The following is an 18,190-nucleotide window of genomic DNA, read 5'->3' as shown; positions in this document are numbered from 1 at the left end:
ACAGGACAAGCTTTGATGTGACTACTGTCCCATATGCATTCATAGCTATTATTTTTTTACTGCTCTCACGACATGGCTGTTTTTGCCAGTCACGTTGAATGCGAGCCCCTCGCCTATTGATGTGCATCCAATGGGGGGAGGTCCAGGATGCATCTTGTGGAAAGTCCCGCTGTCCCTGAGGAAGTCTTTAGCGCAGCCCTCACTCCCGCCCCTCATGCGCAAACGATGTGGAGAGCGCCCCCAGCTCCTCCCTGCGGCATGTGCACGTAGACATTCCATTCTACAGTGCACACTGCACAGTGCATGCGATATGTGTTGAACTTTACTGAGTATGAGAAAAGCGTTGTACTTTATGACCCTCGACGGAGGAGAGGGGATTGCATTTGTGGCCATATCTTCGATTTTGTCAACTATGTTGGTCTGTTCCGTTTGTTGGTTTGTTTGTTTGTCCGGTCGTCTACAGCCCAAACGGCTGGAACAGTCATTCTTAATTTTTACACCTGATAGGCAATCCACCTGAGACGGTTCGCGTCCAAACTCTGTCTTAATCGGACTAAACGTCGCGACGTGACGTCACACAACGTGAAAACACATTTTTGGACATAAAACTCAGTGACCGGAAGTCGTAGCGACTTCTGGTTGACGCCAAATTAAACTTCATTCAAATATCTAAATGATTACTAAATGCATCTTATTACAAATTACGCATAGTTTTCGCAAGCATATGACGTCAAAGTTTTGCCTATTGACGTCATTTTAAAAAAAATATTTATGCTCGTGTGCAGCCGAAACTACTGAAGCAATCGTTCTCAAATTTTAACACGTGATAGCCAATCTTGCTGAAATAGTCTGGGATCAAATCATGTCATAATCACACTTAACGTCATGACGTTACATCAAAAAAAGGTGAAAACAAGCTTTTGAACATAACTCAGTGACCGGAAGTCGTAGCAACTTCCTGTTGATGCCAAAACAAACTTCAATGGAATATCTAAATGTTTTAAAATGCATGTTAGTACAAATTATGCACAGTTTTCGCAAGCGTATGACGTCAAAGTTTTTAGCTATTGGCGTGATTTAAACAAAATTCTATTCGTTCTACAGGTCACAATTCTTAACCGATTTGGATGAAATTTTAACAGCTGATAGAAATCCACAGTGCAAAAGGATATGTGACTTTTGGTGATGTTCAAGATCAGGATCTGGATTCTGCATCACTTTATATTATCGCCCATTAAAAACCAATGGGTAATTTTGTGAATTACACATGGCTATTTCTCAAACAGTTTTGCACTTATTATATTGAAACTTATACTGTCTATTTATGCATGTAATATTAACATGTGTTCAAAGTTTGATCGAAATTGACCCAAGGTCAAGGTCAGGGTCACCCAAAACATGAAAACACACTTATAAAATACATATTTTTGCTTTACAACATATTTCAAACCTGATAACGGGATCGTAAAGCTGGTTGAAAAGCAATGTTCCTAGGTATTTTCAAATATTTTCTACGATCAGAATGAAGGCAACAAACACCGATGATAAGTTGTTGAATGTCACATGGTGGCTTTAAATGAGTTGTGAAAATTTTCAATCTGCTGCCGTTACCATGACAACGCGCGCCTGATAATTGTTATTTGTGACGTCGCGTCATTTTATTAATGTACGAACAAATAAACATCACGCATTCCATGACATTACAGCTTGGACCACCACACGGAAAGGTCAACTAATTCGCCAAGTGTCGTGCTAAGCACGAATTTTCATTTGTTTGTCTGTCTGTCCGCACAGAACTTTAGTATTTTCTCCGCAACTACTTGTCAGATTAAGACGAAATTTTCACCATTGGAGCAACTACTCGTGTGGAATTTTTTCTTGATAATTATGACCTCATGGATCACGTGATGTGCAGCCATGTTGGAAAAACGGAAAAACTTTGGTGCTCTGTATCTCTGAAACCGAACCAAGGAAGAAATTGAAACTTGGCACACGGAAAGTACTCCTCATGGGAAATTTGTGTGATTTTTAAAGATGTCATAGGTGCCTTCGTTATGACGTCGTAATTACATTTGTAAAAGGCTATATCTGATCAGTATGAAGATTTTAAAAAATAACATTCATGACATCAGTCACACGATTCGGCAGCAATATTGTTTAACAACAACAAAAAAAAAACCCTTCAAAAATCTTCTTCTCTGAAGTGGCCAAACAGATCGAGGAGAAACTTTAGATGTATAACCACCTATCCATGAGGAACAATAGGTTCACACAGATGATGTCATCGTTCACATGGTTTGGCAGCCATATTAGATTTAACCTAAAACCGATACAAATCTTCTCCAGAACGGCTGGACAGATCGAGGGGAAACTTCACACAAATGTTCCCCAAGTCATAGGAGTACAACTTTGTAAAGGAATAATTGATAGGTCACATGGTTTGGCAGCCATATTGGATTGAAGAAAAATATTAAATAATGTTTGCTCTGGAACCACTTAATCAATCGACGTGAAACTTCACAATTATGATGTAGTTGTGATGGGGAATACATGTTTTAAATTCAACTTGACTGGACACATGGTCTGGCAGCTAGAATAATTTAATTTTTTGATCTGGGTTCTTTTTTTCTTTTTTTTGCAGCTCTAATAATGTCTATGTCTCGTGTTGGTTTAATGGTTAGGGTGGTGGACTTGGGAACTTAGGGTCCTGCGTTCAAATCCCGCTCAGCTGTTGAATTGACACCAGGTGGGGTTGACTCCGCCTGCCATCCTTCTGAAGTCAGCAAAATGAGTACCAGCTTGCTGGGATGATTGAGCCATTTTGAGTATCCTGCGTCGGAGTGGTGACCCATCCAGGATTGTGCCCAATAGCCGAGGAGACTGCTTAGACAGTACCAATGCTCTCTGCACAGAGATTTGGATTGGATAATTATGTCTCTTATTAGTTAAGTAACACACCAGAACACAAAATACACCAAACAAAACCACACAAACATCACACAAAACAAGTCCTGGTGAAGGTCTGCAATCTCTGATTGCTCTTTTTCTTGTTTCGTACTTTAGAAGGGTTGTCCCACTTCATGAATGTGGAAGTGCAGGGAAGGAACAATGGGGGAAAGTAATTTTATACCGGTGTGGAGGATTAATTGTTTACGGTGAGCGACGGGTGGTTGGTGGTAAATAATAAAAATAATGAGTGTATCCAAGTGGTGAGGAAGACAGATGCACCAAAGGACGAGAATAAACCTTCGGGGTTGAAAGAAAGACCAACGGGATTAAAGAGGGGTTATTTAATTGAGGTTTAGTGAACTGGATTATTGGTGGGGCATAGGGAGGATGTTGGAATTGGGGGGGGGGGGGGGAAGGGTCATTACAACTGAGACACACAAACCAACAATGCATTTCCTTTCCCCCCCCCCCCACTCCCAAAACCCTTCCTTCATTCAAGAGGCAAAGATCTACCACATAAGCTAATGAAGCAACTCATTATTGGGACTCCTTAAAGTGCATGAATGCTCTCCTCCAAGTACATTTCTAAAACCGTCACGTTTGCATATGTTTGTGAAGTACAACTTGCTGGTGTCTCTTGATTAAACCCGTCAGCAAGTGATGGACATGCAGACCTCGTTATAAATCATACAACATTCCAGTACACACTCTCCGTTCATTTGTGAGGGTAGACTTTACGATCAATGCTAATCTGGACCATTAGGTGATGAGGGCTCGCTGAATGTGGTTGTAAAAGCTGGGACTGTATTTGGAGAGAAGTTCCCAGATTCACTGCATGATAGAACACCATCACAACAGTGCATTATCCCCAAAGAGTTTTATGACAAGGCAGTGTTTACAAGCATGCATTGCTGATTAATATATACTGTACGTACATCCCATGAACCCAGCTGGTCACAAAATATTTGTTTCCGTCCAGGCTCTTTTAAGCTTTCTGCTCACCTCCTTTGCATCGTAAAAGGAAGTGTTTATTCGATAATTGTAGATATAGGGGTAGGTACTGCAGGACAGGCAGCTACTCCGCATCAGCGTGCTTCTTCATTGGGGTTCAGCAAATTTCCCAGTAAGCTGTAGGGATCTGTGACCCCAGCAACTACTAATTTCAGGAAATACCAGTGGGCACTCTGCTTCTCTAAATGACTAACAACATTACAAAAGCTCAAACCACTTCCAGTAGCAGATATTTTTCCAGACATTTTGAGTGATCCCGATCCAGGTCTGGATTTTTTACAATCTGGATGACCGACAAAATGGCGGACCAATAGGTGATGACGCCATTTCATCAGCTTACATCAGTGAGAAACCTCTATACAGCACTAATGTTTATATGCAATGGAGTATTTCAAAAAATAATTATGCATGAGAAACCCAGTTAATACTGATGTTGGTTGGCTTCACTCACTGTGAGTGAAAAATTGGGTAATTAAATTGAATGAATCCCTGAAGACTTGGGGCTGGTACGTGTTGCCCGGGATGTTTCACAGCGTTAACTTCGTTCGCTGACTGAGAGTAAAGGATATAGCCAGACAGACGCAGAGAAAGGCTCATCACTCATCAAATTGGTTCAACGTTGGTCAACATGGAACATGAAAATGGTGAACAGATATCACAAGCTGATGATCAGCTCCAGATTATATGACTAAGATCAGACCTTTCTTTAGCAGCTTAAAAGGCCTTCAACCGTAGCTCAACAGAGTACTGCACATCCCTTTGGACAAGCACCTTTGCCTCACATCTTGCACATATTGATGCCATGGAAAACAAGGCTCTCAAAAGCAATGGAATCTTCTGTGATTAAGTCGAGTCTCTGAGCCTGTTACGCTGACAGCGCAGACAGGTTCGTGACCTCCCTGTATTGTATCACTTTCGTTATGGTCTTGCACCATCTGACATTTCTTTCTCTGTCCCCCTCCCCCCTTTCCCCAGCTTATCCTGGGGGCACACGGTATAATACTAACCCACTTCTGGTGAAACTCCCAAAATCTGGGCTCACTGCTCACCAACACTCATTTATTCATCATTTCTCTCAGCTGTGGAACCAACTTCTCAGTCTGTTCAATGCCATTCTTTCCTCAAGAGCTTCAAGATGGCTATTCACCACCACCTCAGGTCTTCCCCCATTCTTGGTCATGATCAGAGCTTTTCTCCCCAAATTAAACTTCCCCAAACCCACCCCTTCCTTTCCAGATTATTATGTCCACCTTCCCCATTTTTTTCATTTTTTTGTTCCATTTATGTTTCATCCACGACTTTTCCCTTCATTTTCTTTTTTGTCTGCAGCACAAGGCTTTGTGGAGCATAATTCGCTTAAGGTGTGGTTGTGCTGCTGATGCAGTGCCCCCTGTTGGTTAGGGCACAAATTTGAAATTTTGCCAGGGTGCTAGCGATAGCTTGCCCACTCTTTAGGAAGAAAACCGTGAGATCTTTAACGTCCACCAAGTCATGCTGGCAGAAGGGATGCCTAATTTAACATCCATTCAAGGGATGGCACATGCATTTGTGCCTCTCCCTACATGCAACACACCAGAATGACAGTATGTAGCTGGGCTGACATTCAAACCGAGGCTCGACTGCACGAAGGCAAGTGTGCATAATATGTCTAGGCCATCCTGCCAGGCCCCGTCCCATTTCCTCTTCTTGCTGTGTTGGAGCTTGTATCCAGTGTTCACCCCTTGTGTCCTTGTCTTCCCTTTGTTGTCATTCTTCCCCAAATCTATTCTTCCTCAAACTGTGCCTCTACAATGCTGTTGGTGCATTTCCCTCCTCTCCACTATATTCTTCTTCTTCTGATATGTTCTGGTCTATTTGGTGTTCTCACTCTTCCATGAGCCTCGATTTTGTATAACAAAGTAGCACTGAACCATACACCTTGAAGGTGATGGATACCACATGGCAAAATGGCCACACCGAAGTGATGCCGAACGATCTTGGCGTGATAGAAAAACGTTGTAGGGGTTGAGGACATAACGATTTTCAGCCATGTCAGGGCTCGATAGGGATTGCTGTCAGTGGGTTTGCCTGTTTGGCTTTCTGAGTCACTTCTCCTTTATGTTTGGATCCTGGGTTGAAATGCCATAATGTCTCAATTTGAATAAATCACACAGGAGGAGTAACACAAGAGAAGGCCACCCGAGTGACAAGGAGGCTGTATATGTCAAGAGCTCCATAACACATAGCCAATGTTCTGCATCGATCCCTCCCCAACCACCTAAAATACCTCGATCTGTGCAATCCTCTCCACAATCAGTTAATGTTTGTCTGGTGATAGACATCCCACCTAATAATGAATAAACAAATTACCTCCTGTTTTGCTGACATAAAGCAACTATCAACCAGCCATCGCCATCGCCATTCTCCATTCATGGCTATTTCAACTGCTACCATGCTAGTTCGCTGGGAATTGGCACTGCAACAACCGGCAACAGCACTGCAACTAAGGCCTTATATAATGTATATGAATCCATGAGATTGATTAAGTGTGTCAACTGGTACAATGAATCCTGTGGTGAGGCAATGTCTATCACTTAAAGGATTACTTTTCTGTTCAGTGCGATCATGGAAGTGATGTGTGATGCTTGTATACTACATCTGTTGGCCACATTCACCATAAAATTTTGACCAAATATCCCCAATGTATGTAAAACGTAATCTTGAAATATCCGCCGGAGGTGGAGTGGAGGAAGGAGGAGGGGGAAGAAGATTATGGTGGACCATGATCTGGTCAGACATCTTATTTCACTGCAACAAGTACAGTCACAACAAGCTTCACTTCCTCACAATGGCTTGACAAAATGATAAAATAATTTCACTCTTTGTGCTGGTCCGATAGATTGCTTGTTACTGTCCATCATAGCACGAACATTCACAAAATTGATTATTACACCTCATTATTTGCATTGCATGTTTGTGTTCATGACACATGTACACCGCACACCAGATGCACACCACACTGCGCAGACACGCACATGCCCCCCCCCCCCCAACTCCATGTCGTGCCATTCTTACATGTCTCCTGAGATCCCATAATCTCTGCTTCACATATTTTGTTCAAATTAATATTTTTTGGAGGTGAATGTATTGTTGGTGCAGTTGCACATTTCTGAACTAATGAATGACATCGTACCTTGAAAAGAGTGAAAATGGAGATTGGATGCCTCAGGTAATCCAAAAATCCCTTCTGTTTCTGCAAGATAAAAACAGCGACACAGAACACGTGGTATTAGTCAAAATGGTTTGGGTAAATTGGTTTCACTTGCTGAGAGAAAGTCACCCACTGCAGAACCAAATATATGATTCCTTGTTCAGTGTTTCTTAACAATGATTTGTATTAATTTCAACACCATCTTGTGTCTTTTTTACCCCTGCCACCGAAGGTGAAGGAGGTTGTGTTTTCACCCCTTTCTGTTTGTCTGTCGCCGAAAGGTCACAATTTTGAACCGATCTTCACGAAACTTCACCACATGGTATAGTTTGTCATAAGAAGGAAGTGTATTGTTTTTGAGGTGAAAAGGTCAAAAGGTCAACATCAGCCAAAAGTCAACAACTAAGGAGGTATTTCTAAAATCCTCAACTTTCATATCATTGACTTGAAATTTGAAGAGGATTTGCAGATCAGGTCACTGAATTCAACCACCAATTATTTTCGAGATCAACATCGGCCAAAAGGACAACATAGGCCGAATTTCTAAAATTGACAATTTTCATATGATTAACTGGAGATTTGAAGAGGATTTATAGTTCAGGTCACTGAATTAAACATGGCAATTATTTTTGAGGTCAACATACTCCACTGGTCAAAAGTTTTAGAACACCCCATTTTTCAGTTTTTACTGAAATTTAAGCAGTTCAAGAACAGCGAAAAACCTGAAATGGTACAAAGCTAAGCGGTAAACTGCCAGAGGTTAAAAAAAGTTTAGATTACCAAAAACTGAAAAATCATGTAAATGTCAGAGTTGTCAAAAACGATCCTTTTCAGGGAACAAGTAATGGGTTAGCAACTGCAGCTGTTCTGCAGCCATTAATGGAAGTAAATTAAGGCTTGAAAGTAGATGCAAACAATTCCTACAGGTGTCCCAACTTTTGTTGATGAGTTACAAACCTTCTGTCTGGATAAAAGCAGTGTTGGAATAGAATGTGTTGCTACACCCTCTGAAGCATTATTTGGACAATATTACACTGCAGGAAGTAGTATATTGCTGTCATAATGGCGAGAAAAACACAAATAACAAAGGAAGACAGACAGACCATTATAACCCTTAAAATTGGAGGTCATTCCTGTAGAGAAATTGCAAAGAAGCCAAGGTGTCGGTGAGTACAGCTTCCTACACCATTAAAAGGCACTTTGAAACTGGAGGAAACTCTGACAGGAAGCTGCCTGGCAGACCCAAAGCCACAACAAAATCAGAAGACAAGTTTCTGAGAGTCAACAGCTTGCGTGATAGGCGGCTCAAAGAACAGCAGCTTCAAGCAAGGCTTAACACTGGTCGAAGTAACGAAGTCTCAGTTTCAACTCTGAAGAGAAGACTTCGAGCTGAAGGTTTGACAGGTTGAGTGGCATTGCGTGATAGGCGGTTCATAGGACAGCAGCCTCAAGCACAGCTTAACACTGGTCTAAATAAGGAAGTCTTAGTTTCAACTCTGAAGACAAGACTTCAAGCTGCAAATTTGACAGGTTGAGTGGCAGTAAGAAAGCCATTGCTAAGATGGCAAAATAAGAAAAAGAGTCTTGCTTTGGCCATGGAGCACCGCCAGTGGACTACTGAAAACTGGAAGAAAGTCTTATGGACCGATGAATCAAAATTTGAAATCTTCGGTTCATCACGCAGGGATTTTGTACGCCGTCGAGTAGGCGAAAGGATGGTTCCTCAGTGTGTGACCCAACTGTCAAACATGGAGGAGGAAGCGTGATGATCTGGGGCTCTTTTGCTGGATCCAGAGTCAGCGATTTGCACAGAGTGACTGACACCCTGAACCAAAAGGGCTTCCACAGCATTTTGCAGCGCCATGTAATACCCTCTGGTCTATGCCTATTGGTCAGGGGTTCATCCTACAGCAAGATAACGACCCAGAACATACCTCCAGGCTATGTCAGAACTACCTTAGAAAAAAAGAACAAGACGGTAGGCTTCAAATCATGGAATGGCCAGCACACTCTCCAGACTTAAACCCCATCGAGCTGGTTTGGGATGAACTGGACAGAAGGGTGAAAGCAAAGCAACCTACAAGTGAAACACATTTGTGGGAACTTCTGCAACAGTGTTGGGAAGATCTTTCCAAACAATATTTGATTTCCATTGGAGAAAGAATGCCACGAGTATGTTCGGCTGTTATATCTGCAAAAGGTGGCTACTTTGATGAGTCAAAAATTTAGATTAAATTTTGTTCAACAAAACGATTCCATGATTTCTTTTTTATCTGCAATTGTTTATTTGTTCTATGCTTTAATTTCAGGGTACATTGAAATATTACACTACTTAAATTTCAGTAAAAACTGGAAAAATGGGGGTGTTCGAAAACTTTTGACCGGTAGAGTAGACCAAAAGGTCAACATAGGCCAAAGGTCAACAACTTTGGTGGTATTTCTAAAATCCTCAATATTCATCTCATTGACTTGAAATTGAAAGAGGAAATATATATTTCAGGTCATTGAATTCAACCAGCCAATTATTTTCTCAGTCAACATCGAAAAAAAGGTCAACATAGGCCCAAGGTCAACATCTAAGGAGGTATTTCTAAAATCCTCAATTTTCATCTCATAGACTTGAAATTTGTAGAGGATTTGCACATCAGGTCACTGAATTCAACCACCAATTGTTTTCGAGGTCAACACTGGCCAAAAGGACAACATAGGCCGAATTTCTAACATTGTCAATTTTCATCCGATTGACTTGAAATTTGAAGAAGATTTATATTTCAGGTTACTGAATTCAATGAGCCAATTATTTTTTCGGTCAACATAGGCCCAAAGTCAACAGCTAAGGAGGTATTTTTAAAATCCTCAATTTTCATCTCATTGACTTGAAATTTGAAGAGGATTTGCACATCAGGTCAATGAATTCAACTCGCCAAGTATTTTCGAGATCAACACTGGCCAAAAGGACAACATCGGCCGAATTTCTAAAATTGTCAATTTTGATCCCTCCATCCATCCATTGGGACCATAATCTGTGCAGAGTGTTGGTGCTGCGTAAGCAGTCTCCTTGGCTATTGAGCACAATCCTGGATGGGTCGCCACTCCGACACAATATACCAGCATGCTGGCACTCATTTTGCCGACCGCAGAAGGATGACAGGTCGAGTTAACCCCACCTGGTATTATTTCAACAGCTGAGCAGGATTTGAACTCAGGGTCCTAGCATCCCAAGCCCACCACCCTAACCATTGAGCAAACACCAGGCATATTTTCATCCGATTGACTTCGAATTTGAAGAGGAGTTGTGTATTTGGTCATTTAATCAACCACCAATTATTTTTAAGGTCAAATTTGCTTTCTGGATTTTGCAAGTGTCATGTTCTGCACGTCTTCTTGTTTGTTTATCTGCTTGTGTTGTGGATGGATCAGGATGAAATTTTGTTGAGGACAGGTTCGGTGTGTGACAAGTACGAACTGATTAGATTTTTGTGAAGATCCAGATCCGGATCCAACGACTAGAATTTTTAAAGTGATTCTTCACCATTGAGAGATAGGGCTAAACAAATATATAACACGATATCTCAAAAAGTTGTAGACGGATTCAGATGAAACTTGGTGGAAACGTTCTGCGTGTGGCATGGACAAATTGATTTGATTTTGGTGAAGATCTGAATCCGAAACTGGATATAATAGTTATTTAATTTTAAAGTGATTCTTCACCATTGAGAGATTGGGCCAAAAACGATATATTGCATTATATTTCAAAAATGTAATGGGCCTGAGATGTTCTCGTGAATCAGGCATTGCGTGGCGAAGGTATGCGCTCAACTGAGTGCCCTTCTAGTTGCTGATTGTTATTATTATTGCCGATCCAGAGCCGGCCTGTCAGTTAGATACAAAATGCAAACTGTTCAGCCTGGCAGAGGTATGCGCTCTGCCGAGTGCCGTTCTCCTTTGTAGCCAGGTCAGGATTCAAACTCAAGCTAGACAGCTTTGAGGCGAGTGTGCGTACCTCTTTGCCATCTTGCCAGCCCTATTTGAGCACTGCAGAGGAAGGATTAATTGTGACAGAGTAAATAAAAACAGATGATAATTTCTTCAGTATTATTTTGAGGAATTTTTTTTACCTTTAAAAGAAAGTAGAAACTTACAGCAAACACAAAAACTATAATTATTCTCATTTAATGTTCATCCAAATTACATCATCAGTTGTGTACCTCATTCGGGTCACGCCCCCTGAAATGTGTCTTGTGGTTCAACAATCTCTGCTTGACATATTTTGAACAAATCAATAATTCTGGAGGTGAATGATGCAGTGTTCATGTGTTGAGTAATATGTTCCATCATACCTTGAAAGGAAAGATCGTGGAGATTGCATCCCATAGACAATCCCCAAACCCCCGTGGCTTCTGTGGGAAAGAAAGAGGGACACCAAACATTGGGAATTAGATGAAGTGGTTTTTATGAATTGCTTGCACTTGAGGTGATAGAGATTCGGGCCCACAAAGTTAACTTTTTATTTCCTTGTCACTTCCTGAGGGTTACCTCCCTCTAGGCCAAGGGGTGCATGACGATTATAATGGAATATCCTGTGACATTAGATAAAGATGGTTGATATAAGATGTTCAACATAATGTGGAGTAGTCACACAAATCAAAGAAAAGCATATACACTTCCTCACTGAAGGATAGTAAAGAGAAATAAGAAAAAGAGCAATCAGAGATTGCAGACCATTGCCAGGACTGCTTTTGTGTGGTATTTGTGTACTGGTGTGTTACATAATTAATAAGAGACATAATTAGAACTGCCACTTGATAAATGCTGACAATGATGACTGGGTACCAAGACGTCCCGCTTTGATGCAACCCCGCTTTGATGCAACCCCGCTTTGATCAGACACCTGACCCTGACCCATGACTTTTTTTGTATTATTATTCATTATTCAATTGAATTTAGAATGGGATTAAAATAAATTCAAATGAAAATCAAATGCAAGACCAAATAGGTGCAGTCCTGCATTGGATTAATCACAAGGAACACCAACAAGTGAAAAGCAAAGCTGAAGTCATCAGGAGTAACCTGGATAGATTCACATTTCAGCTGCTACTCCTCTACCATCAAACCCATCCAGGCACAGCCAAGTGAGCCATATTTTACCAAAAAAAATTAAAAAATTAAAAAGGAAGAACCCAGATCAAAAATATTAATAATTCTGACTGCCAGACCATGTGCCCAATCAGGTTGAAATTTAAAGCATGTATTCCTCATCACTACTAGATCATAACTGTGAAGTTTAACTTCGATTGATGAAGCAGTTCCAGAGAAAACATTATTTAATATTTTTTTTCAATCCAATATGGCTGCCAAACCATGTGACCTATCAATTATTCTGAAACAAACTTGTACACCGATGGCTTGGGAACACTTGTGTGAAGTTTCCCCTCAATTTGTCCAGCCGTTCTGGCAAAGATTTTTATAGATTTTAGGGTAAATCCAACTAGGCTGCCATGCAATGTGACCAATGACATCATATGTGTGAAGCTTTTGTTCCTCATGGACAGGTAGACAGACGTGTAAAGTTTTGCCTCGATCTGTTCAGCCACTTCAGAGAAGATGATTTTTGAAGGTTTAAAAAAAAATTAAACAATCTGGCTGCCCAATCACATAACCGATGACATCATCAATTTTTCTTCTGTGGACCATTTTATTCCGAGATGACCCTCAAAAATGTTCACACTGATTGGATATGGCATTCTACATAAGCAATTATGACGTCAAAACGAGGGCACCGATGACATCATTAAAAAATCGAACTCTTTCCCCATGAGGAGTACTTGCTGTGTGCCAAGTTTCAATTTTTTCCTTGGTGCAGTTTCAGAGATACAGAGGTCCAAATTTTCCCCTTCTTCCAACATGGCTGCCACACCACATGACCTATGACATCATATTTATCATGAAAACATTCTACATGAGTAGTCACACCAATGGTGAAAATTTTGTCTCAATCCGACAAGCGGTTGCAGATAAAAACATGAAAGTTCTGTGTGGACCAACAAACAAACAAACAAATGGACCCAAATGCAGTACCCTCTCCTTCGGCGAGGGTAACGAGAATGGTACGAGGTCGAGTGCATACCTCCGCCAGGCTGAACTGTACATTTTGTATCCCACAGATAAGCCAGATCTGCATCCAGACCTGAACCAAAATCTAATCGGCTTGTTCTTGTCACCTACCCAACCCATCCACCAAATATTTTTCATCATCTACCCACTACCTTATGATAAATCTTGTTTTGGACCCATTTCTCAATGGTGAAGAAACACTTAAAAAATAAAAATGATTCTCTTCTCCACATCTTCACACCAAAATCGAATCAATTCCTTCTTGTCACACCCAACCTGTCCACAAAGTTTTGTCATAATTCGTCCACAACTCTGAGATATCGTGCTATATATCATTTTTGGCCCTATCACTCAATGGTAAAGAATCCAGATTTGGATTTTCATCAAAATCAAATCAATTGGTCCTTGTCTCACGCACAATATGTCCACCACGTTTCGTCCGAATCCGTCCATAACTTTTTGAGATATCCTGTTCAAAGACAGACAGACAAACAGAGCCAAAACATTGTTGCTCGTCAGGATGAAACACACCAGAGTGGAAAAAGTTTATTTTTTACTCCAAAAATAAAACCAAAGCAATCCCTTCAAGTACTCGGTACTTGTAACTTCGAACCACCTTGAGATATCGTAGTACCAGTACGAGTGATTCAGATTTTATCAATACCAGACTCAAATTCCTCATTTAAAACTCACTGGTTTAGAAAGAGTGATAAAGAGCTGTGGTTGTGGCCTGAGGATGAGCTGGAACTCAGTTAAAATATGCACCCCAGGCCCTGGGAGCCTCGAAAGCAGAAAATGCACCTGTGTAAACCTCCTTCTGGAAGAAAAAAGTCAAACCAGTTGAAAGATTTGTCCACAACTATTTGAGATCATACAGATCAGCTAACTTGGCACAAACCTTCTCGACATAAAGAAACTTTGGGCCAGAATAATGCAGATTATTTCCACCAGATCCCAAGTCAGGTTATCCACCCTGACGGTGTCGTTCAGATTTGCTCTTTAGTTGGGGTCTGTTCCTTGTTCTTCTGATGATATATGTGTTTTAGTTTCCTCCTTGAGAAATATCCATTTATTCAATGCTTTGTCCAGGAATTGTTTGGCTTTTGACCAATAATTAGGTTATAGGTTTTTGAAGCATTCCAGGCTTATTTGTTGGGGGAGACGTTTTGATAGTACAGCTCATAAAAGTGTGAACGAGAGGCTGATGACAAGTTGGTTGGGCATATCTAATAAATAAATGTCATTGTGTGTGTGTGTGTGTGTGTGTGTGTGTGTGTGTGTGTGTGTGTGTGTGTGTGTGTGTGTGTGTGTGTGTGTGTGTGTGTGTGTGTGTGTGTGTGTGTGTGTGTGTGTGTAACACCAATCACACCAAAACTACTGGGTCATTGTTAATGGGCTTCTGACTCTGTGTTTAATCCCACTCTATCACATGCAGGACAATTCTCAAATTTGTCAAATGGAGAATCAGGGAATTCAAGAGGCTCAAGATCTAGTATACTATTCACATTTATGAAGTAAAACTTTACTCCAAATAAAATTCATCTTCGGTATCATCTTCGGTACTTTTATTGGTGCTTTCACAATCATCTATAAAACTACTTTCATAACTATCATTTGAACAAAAACTCTCAGAATCATAACTGTCTTCTGGTCCAACAGAGATACGATCATCACTCTCATAATCTTCAAAATCTTCACTTGAATAATCACTCATATTTAATTAGAAAAAAAAAACATTACCATCTCTATCTATATACTTTTTTTCATTGACAGATTCAACTAACACATTTTTTATATTAAAGGTCATTTTAAAATGGTCTTTAACTACTACTGGATGAAATGTCATTTCACCTGATATATTAACATCCTTTATTTCATCAAGATTTACATCTTTCGGGTTGTTGAAAAAAACACAAATTTCTCCTTGCATAATGCTGATGGTCTCATATTTTCTTTCTAAAGCTTCAACCATCAGGTTTTTCTTTTTTGATACTTTTTCATTTCATTGCTTTTCTAGTTTTGAATATATTGCCAGAAGGAGAGGAGAAACTTTTGTTGGAGCTACTATAATTGATGTTCTTCCAGATATACTAAAAGCCCTTCCACCAAAGGAAATTGAAGAACTCATATTATTAACCATAATTGTGTTTATCCAATAGTTGTTATATTTATCTTTATTCTATTTTAAATCCTCAACATATTTCTCAGTATCTTTTACAAATGTAGAGATTGAGTGAATCTTGAGTAAAAGTAAAAATCTTTCACAAATGATTGAGTAAAAATCTTTTACAAATGTAGAGAAACTTGTCTTTTGTGTCTTGATACATTGTATTTATCAAGTGAAAGAAGTTGGTGGGTAAAATGGTTTTAAGCACAGATTCACCTATGAATTAAATGGAATTTTCATCAAGAAAATTTTAGTTTCAGCAAAGTTTTTCGATATAAACATGGTGAATACAACATACTGTGACGATTGTAATCATAAATATAAATGTTATAAAAAAAAACCTTCAAACCACCAAACACACATTCAATCTTTTCAGACAAATATCTCCATTTGAACGAGAAACAAAACATTGTGATGTCTGTTGTAAGGATGTCTTAAAAAAAGAGGGTTATAAAAAACACCTTCAATCACAAAAACACGTAAACAACATTGAGAGAAACTTGAAGAGAAATAAGAGGAAAATTGGATTCGAGGGAGATGTCATTGAGACAAAACCATTTGAAATAACAACTCTTCAAAGATGTTTTACAGATCGGATTGAGGTAAAACTTATAAGATTTAATATTAGTGCAAGATCCATTTGGGAAGCGATTCATGTCTCAAAGGATTCAATTATCAAGGTTGTTAGTAGAATGTTGAAAATGCATAAATCATTCAAAATATATCTTGGAGCCTCCTTTACCTCCTCAAGAGAAGATAATGTTATTGAAAAAATATATATGAGAACAAATCCACCAAACCTTATTACATCAATTGATAGCTTCCTTAAATCTCCCATCACTGAAGAGCTTATTACATTTGAATTAGAAGAACAATAACAAGGAAGTGGGTTCAACATTGCGAATGGTTCATACATTGATCTTAATACTCTTAAATCCACTCGGCTAAAGGCTTCTTCTTATATTGATTTACCTAAGGATATAAAGAATAAAAAGGCAATAATTAATATTGTTGCGGGCTGGGGGTCGGGTGAGAAGACCACCGGGGGGGGGAGCTATCTCGGCTCCCACCAGGCTCCCCGGAATTGTAGGCCACCGCACACGGATAATTCTGTGACGCGGCGGGATGCTAAGCGACCGTGAACGCTAATAACTCAACCCCGTGACCTTGGGTCCACCCGTCTGTGGGTTAACTGGGTTACCTAATTAATCACGTGATTTAATTACCGGGGAACACGCCCTCGGTACGCCTTGTCCGAACCGGATCACTTTACCAGATCGGATCCAGCCGAGCGACACTTCCAAGGACGTACCGGCTAAAAGGAATGCATCTTGGAAATAAAGTCCCGGCTAAGCTTGGATTTGGACCATGCTGGATCAATGAAAGAACAGACAAAAACGAGCAGGGAACAATTATAATAATAATTATTTATTTCAAGCAGGCGAGGAAAGGTATGTGGTACAGTGAATAGTTTTATTGGTGTGTGTAATGCAGGGATAGAAAGAAGCGTGAAGTGCGACAATAATACAAGCAAATTACGAAAGCAGACATGGAGCAGACTTAACCCGAAACAATAATAATCATCTGCAATCTTAACTTACGAGGACAGGCACCAGGACACACACACACACACACACACACACACACGAAGAGGAGTTAATGAAGAGAAAAAGGAGTAGAAGATATGAGGCTAACGGTCTCCGAATACCTTGCACAATTGCCCGATCGTGCCACCAATACGTTTTGGGGGGATGCTCCACTGGGCGACACCTCCCTGACAGCTGACGCGCCGTTTCTTGCTTCGTGGCACTTCATGCAGCTAACGTTGGTCCAGAGAATGAGGCGCGACCATCGGGTGTGAAGGGAGGGACTTGGGTGGAGAAGGCGGAGTCGAGAGCGGAAAGGGTGGAGAAAGCAGAGTCGAGAGCGAGTGTCCGGAGTGGTAGACGGGACCAGGTGGGTGGGTGGAGTCAGCGACGTGTGGGCGCAGAAGTGTGGAGAAGTGGAGGCGGAGTCGTCGCGATGACGGCGGGTGAAGAAAGCAGAGTCGCAGGCGAATGGGAGAAGAAGGAGAGTTGGAGATCCAGCGCGTGAGAGAGAGAGGGATAATGGCTTTGCCATCCGCCTTTTATAAACCCCGCGGTGTGGGGCGGGGAGCCACCCCGAAATGATGCGTCGTCACCTGAATCGGGTGCTTTGATTGGTCCCGGCTCCCGCACGGCCCGTCCACGATGGCCGGAAGCGGCTCCACCCCACTTCCGGCAAGATGACCCCAAGCTGTGGAATCGTCTCGCTCCGACCTCACGGCATGATAGGCATCGCCCTGCACCGAACTCTGCAACATGAATTGCCTTGCACGAATTACCGGACCGTGCCCCGACAACCGGCCGAGGGTTGTGTCAGCTCCGCATGCCCACCCGGGCACCCCCTACTAGCGCTGGTCAATGTGCCTGCTCCGTGATGCGCCATGCGGCCCGAGCTGCACAGCATGCCCCTGCCTGATCGCGGCTTCACCGGCCGGAGAGGCGAGAGGGCGTCCCTGTCCACGGGAAACACCCGCGGCCGCCAGCGAGGATCAAAGATAAGATGTTATGGCAAACCCATGCACAGACGAGACCAAGATGTGTGCCATTCGTGCTCTGCTCTGTATGATGATAAAGTATCGCGAGCGGCGCACAAATCTGCCTTCGAGCACATTGCGTACAGTACGCGCGGATCCCCCATTAAACACGTGGCCAGCGCTCGCACCTGCCTGATTC

General features: G+C 41.3%; 1 protein-coding gene across 10 annotated transcripts in view; it reads right to left on the bottom strand.

The window, feature by feature from the left end:
• The window catches only part of LOC147019951 (uncharacterized), a 140,623-nt gene that overhangs the window by 94,686 nt on the left and 27,747 nt on the right, over window positions 1–18,190 (bottom strand). For all 10 annotated transcript variants that reach the window (XM_085894855.1, XM_085894859.1, XM_085894849.1 and 7 more), the window contains 2 exons: window positions 11,491–11,550; window positions 7,133–7,192 (listed from right to left, as the gene is read on the bottom strand). In XM_085894855.1, the coding sequence (XP_085750981.1) occupies window positions 7,133–7,192; window positions 11,491–11,550 (120 nt within the window). The remainder of the gene's footprint in view (window positions 1–7,132; window positions 7,193–11,490; window positions 11,551–18,190) is intronic.

The sequence above is a fragment of the Eptatretus burgeri genome, chromosome 9 (assembly GCF_056783735.1).
Source record: "Eptatretus burgeri isolate ZD-2024b chromosome 9, Ebu_testis_v1, whole genome shotgun sequence".
NCBI classification, from domain to species: Eukaryota; Metazoa; Chordata; class Myxini; order Myxiniformes; family Myxinidae; genus Eptatretus; species Eptatretus burgeri.
The sequence above is the reverse complement of the archived record's forward strand: the minus strand, read 5'-3'. Positions and strand labels throughout refer to the sequence as shown.